This window comes from Amphiprion ocellaris, chromosome 6 (assembly GCF_022539595.1).
Source record: "Amphiprion ocellaris isolate individual 3 ecotype Okinawa chromosome 6, ASM2253959v1, whole genome shotgun sequence".
NCBI classification, from domain to species: domain Eukaryota; kingdom Metazoa; phylum Chordata; class Actinopteri; family Pomacentridae; genus Amphiprion; species Amphiprion ocellaris.
The window spans coordinates 258,004-263,314 of record NC_072771.1 but is presented as its reverse complement, the minus strand read 5'-3'; the positions used below and the strand labels follow the sequence as shown (position 1 = coordinate 263,314).

Here is a 5,311-nt window from a genome sequence, read left to right as displayed (position 1 = left end):
GTATTAGTGTAAGAACTCCTGAATTGAAATGAAAGAATGCAACTGAAGCAGTCATCACAAGAGCAACACAACACAAACATACATAAATAAAAGATGGACAGTCCAGCTGGGGACTGGCTGGGGCCCCCATGGACCCCAAATGATTTTTCTATATAAACACCACAAACTTGGTTGGAATCAAATAAGTTTTGGTTTATGTGATGGCAACTATATGGGTGACAACCACCGAAAGGGACTGAAGAATCCAACTTTCAGATAAAAAAATATGACAAGTTATATAGCCCTGGGGTCCGCATGTACTGATGAGGATTAATTGAGTCTGATACCATGGCAACATCAGGACAAAATTCATCCTGATTCTGAAATCTGCTTGAGGCGACCAAATCAGACTTTTAAAACAACTAGGAGTCTGTAGGATCAACAAGCCAAAACTCACTTTAACACAAAAACAAAGCAGATTTTCTTCTATCTTCTGGAGCTCTGGCACTGAAGACCTTTACAACCTTCAGACTGGAGACAGGATCCATGGGATCAACCAGATGTGGAAGACAAACCAAAGAACATTGTCCAGCTCAGTCAGGATGATATTTTGTTGTATTTAAGCTCAGAGACTTCCTCACATCCCTGATCGCCAGCAGGACAACGAAGGACCAAACGGCTACCAGAACCACCACCAGAACCACCATCAAACCCACCACCAGAACTACCACCAGGACTACCACCAAGACCACCACCAGAACCACCACCAGAACCACCATCAAACCCACCACCAGAACTACCACCAGGACTACCACCAAGACCACCACCAGAACCACCACCAGAACCACCACCAGGACCACCACCAGAACCACCATCAAACCCACTGCCAGAACCACCAGAACCACCACCAGGACCACCACCAGGACCACCATGACCAGCTTGACCCAGATTAGAAATCTAACAGTGTTTAATGTTCATAGTGAGTTTAGTCTTGTTTTGATGGTCTTTCTACCTGGAGAACTCACCTGTAAATGAAGCTACAATATGAAACTGTTTTACATTCATATGAACAACTAGAAATATGTGAAAAGTGGAACTCTGCAGAGACATCTGGACATCAGCCCTCCCCGATGAAGGTTGTTCCAAACCCCTCCTGAGTTAATGATGTGCAGAATTCCCTTTAAAAGACCAAACCTGAAGGCACCACTGTGAGTTGTTCTTGACTTCCACTTGAGTTATTTCTGAGCATCATGCGCTTTCTCTTTGAACTCTTTTGAGTTCTTTTAGACCGGCAAGGAGGTTCCACTCTGTTCTGACCCACATCAACAAGTCGACCGGACCACCGTCCATCAATCATCACAATCATTGTTGCATCAACACAAAGTGCACATAAATAATTTTCAGTCACTCAGAACTCGCTGCAGCTTCCTAAATTCTATTTCATTACAAAGTGAGTTTACCCAGAATTCCAAATGAGCCTCCCACCATGTTAGCAGCTGCTCTTTGGTGTGGTCTGTTCATCCCTTCACCTCAGAGCAGAACATTACCTCCTAATATTCAGTTCAAATGGACGGCTGTGGTTGAGGTGGTGGAGCGGGTTGTCCTGGTCCTAAGGTTGTTGGTTCCTTGCTGAAGTGTCCTTGGGCAAGACGCTGAACCCAATTTGGAAGTTCTGTCTCCATCGGTGTGTGAATGAGAAACAATGTGAAGTTCTTTCAGGTACAACGGTTCTACCTGTGTGCAGATCATTGACCATAACATCGTGTTCTCTCTCGTTTTACCTCACATGAATCGATCAGGTGTTTGGTCTCTAAATGTGAGAAAATGGTAAAAACAAAATGTAGATCAGTGTTTCTTTAAATGTTTTGTTTTGTCCAAAGATATTCAGTTTACTGTCACAGAGGAAGGAAACCAGAAAATATCCACAGAATTTTTTTAAAAAAAAAACATAGTCAAACTGATCAATGGTTAGTATTGATTTCATAATAATCCAATAATCGTTGCAATTCTTGACTAAAGACATGTGAAGACATCATTTTCAGTCTGTAGGAGATTTATATGGTCATTCTCTGCAAGGTTTCTGGTATTAAATAGACAAAATAGTTCAGAAGTATTATTGGTGACAAAAAGTGTTGCCCAGGTTGGGAAATCTGAAAACTATTTTATTTTTAATTTGATGTTAGTCTGTCATGTTGCAGTAGCTTGTTGTTGTTTTTAAACTCATGTTGTTATTAAATTGTGTACCTTTAAATACAGGTTTATGTGTGAAAAACACAAGGGGGTATGAAGTGGAGCGGGAGGCATCAACCAGCCCAGACTAGGTTCTACCTCGGGGGATATTTGGGCCCAGAACAGACTAAAGCTGGATACAGTTTGATGAGGTTCATCTGATCTCATTCAACAGCTTGAATGAGCAGACGAAGATATTTGAGATGCAGATGAGACTTTATTGAATCAGAGAAAGTCAGACTGAAGAGAAACAGAATCAATGAAGAACACACAGGTTGACTGATTCTACATGTTTGAGGAATAAAACTTCTGAGATCACAGTGATTTAACACATTTCATGGTTTCATCACAGGAGAAAACTTAAAGAGATTCAACAGAAATATTTTGGATTCTTTTGTTTCTGCTCAGTGAGCATGCTCAGCTCTGTCGCCATGGTGACATCAGTAGTAGTAACACAGGAACAGCTCAGGTGCACAGCAGTTTCCTGCGTTGAGGTTTTTGTCGATGGCCTCGACACCAACAGCTTTAAATGGACGCACAGCTTCTTTGGTGACCACCAGAGTGACGTCCTTGATGGGGCTGCTGCTGCAGTCGTCTTTCTTGTACCACAGGAACACTGGGTTTCCTCCGGTCCCCTTGTTCAGATCCATGTTCACTGGTTTGTACGCCTGGTTCTGGAAGCCCTGATACTCAGCGTCATTGGTGGAGACCTGCAGGTCTTTGATGGCCCCCTCACTCTTCGTGGTCTCACGGTACCAGATGAAGACGTAGGCCCCTCCTGCTCCTCTGTTGGTGTCTTCGTCCACTCGGATGTAGCCGTTGTTGAAGTAGTCATCGTCTCCCTGGAAGTCGGAGGTGGCAGCAAGGTCACAGATGTAGGTTGGATTCTCTCTCTTCACCCACAGGAAGATCTGATGTCCTCCAGCCTTCCGGTTCAGATCACAAGCCAGTCGCTCCCAGCCGAACTTAAACTTCTGGGCTTCATCATTAGTAGAGACGTCCAGGTTCATGATGGGAACATGGTACTCTGAAGAACCCTTGAAGAACCACAGATAGATGCAGTGTCCTCCTGCTCCAGCATTGAGGTTTTTGGGGATCTTGTGGTACCCTGCCCTGCTCAGGCCCTCACTCATAGCATCGGTGAAGGAAAACTGGATCCTGGTGATGGCTCCACAGCTACCTGTCTTGTACCAGAGGTAGGTGTGTTTTCCTCCAGCTCCTTTGTTCAGATCTACATCAGATTTGATGAAGCCTTGAGCACGGAGTTGATTCTCCTCAGTCTCATCCAGAGACACTTGGAGGTCAGTGATGTACTGGGACATTTTGTCTTCCTGCAGCAAATAAAATGACAGGATTCATGAGTGAATACAGTAATTTCACATGTCATTACTTCACATTTCATATAGAACAGCTGACAGTTGACTTATTCAGGCCATAATAACAGCAATAGGGACCTTTCCATGAAAAACCAATCATCTGATTCTTTATCTACAGCAACTTTAATGAAACAAAGTTTTACATCCATCCAGGAGTCACAGTCTGAAGAAGAATTCTGATTATTGTTCAGCTCCATTTCTTCTAGAAGCAGCTTTGAGCGTTTCACAGCTACTGTGTAAGCTACATTTGGAAGTGTTAAAATGTGACTGTAACAGAAAATGATTGTGTCGCTAAAGGAATGGTGGTTCTAAGATGATCCTGTTATAAAATGGAGGTAAAAATGAGACCTTCCATTTGCTACGACTTGTTTTGACCAAGCAGTATTCAATCATTGTGATGTTTAGCTGTAACCATTCTACAGTCAGAGTAAAGAGAAGCAGGAGATGATCAGTGAGTAGTTGAACACTTACGTATCTGCAGACAGTGGTTGGCTGGATGAAGTCACCTGGTGGATGAATGCTGCTGTTCTAACTCACAGTCTGCTGCCTTTATATAGGAGACACAGATGCTGGTGTGGATTGTGAAATAACCAGGTGTGACGGGTGGTTTTCTTCAGAAATGTTTGTGAAACTTTCCCTCGTCAATCATCCTGATCCTCCTTCTGCTTTGTTCCTCCTTTCTGCAGAATCTACTGTTTGATTGAATTCCTGCAGGAGCAGTTGAGGACAGATGTGCTGCTAGTTGTGTAATAATGTGTAGTGGAAATAGCCTCATACTTAGAAATATAATTAGATGTAGTGAAAATGTGCAGCCTAATGCGGCCGCACCACATGATGGTAGAAACTACACTTTATGATTCAAATTGCACTCATTGATCAGGGGCTCCACTGAGGTTTGTTTTTAATCTAGGCCCTTAGAGACGTTTATCAAGAATATTTTATGTTCAATAATCATTAATTCATCAAATCTACTTGTATTGATCAGTCTCATAATGAAAAGTCATAAACTCTGATCTCATTGACCCCAAACAAAGAAATACACAATGATTATACACAAACATTTTTAAATTCTACAAACAAACAATAAACAACAACAGACAGTGAATGAATGAATGAATGCAGGTAAACTAATGAACTGTGATCTTCAGTGGAAGCTGTTGTTAGGAAGGTGATGAATTTAGAATGACTCTGGAAATAGAAAACCAGTTATAATTAGTAAATGGAGGTGTTTATCAGAAGGAAAGTGAACCTGCAAAGCCTTTAGGAGGAAGATGGAGGCAGCAGGATGTGAAGCTGAGATGATCTGATGGATGAGTTGGTTCAGGAACACAGAGACAAGGAGGAACTTTGGCAGATTTCTGCTGCAAAAATACGCTGAAGTAAAAACACTAAGAGTCGAAGTTCATAGTTGTACAAAAAATATTCACATTGTTGTTTAATTAAAGTTAATTCAAGGAGTCCAACTTTAAGTCAAACAGGAAACCAAAGCCCTAGTTTAAAGTTCAGTCATACGTTTCTTCAAGATGTCAGAAAAGAACCCAGTTTTGAACCAAGTTTTAATTGATGTCAAAAACCCTTTTTCTCTCTGAGTCTGAGCGAGCCCCTCTTTCATTCCTGTCAATTTCTCTGCTACAGAAAGTTCTGGAACCAAATTCAAACCAGGATCTAACCAATGGTGGATGAGTTCCTCCCAAGGGGTGGAGTTGAGCTTCACTGTCCAGGAGAGG

At 42.2% G+C, this 5,311-nt stretch overlaps 1 protein-coding gene across 1 annotated transcript; it reads right to left on the bottom strand.

Moving 5' to 3' along the window:
* Nucleotides 1-2,405: 2,405 nt before the first annotated feature.
* Nucleotides 2,406-4,211, bottom strand: LOC111585521 (uncharacterized). Its single transcript, XM_023295056.3, has 2 exons — nt 4,056-4,211; nt 2,406-3,539 (listed from the first exon to the last, which is right to left on the bottom strand). The coding sequence occupies exon 2, from the start codon at nt 3,528-3,530 to the stop codon at nt 2,649-2,651; it is 882 nt and encodes a 293-aa protein (XP_023150824.1). The 5' UTR covers nt 3,531-3,539; nt 4,056-4,211; the 3' UTR covers nt 2,406-2,648.
* Between the last annotated feature and the right edge of the window lie 1,100 nt (nt 4,212-5,311).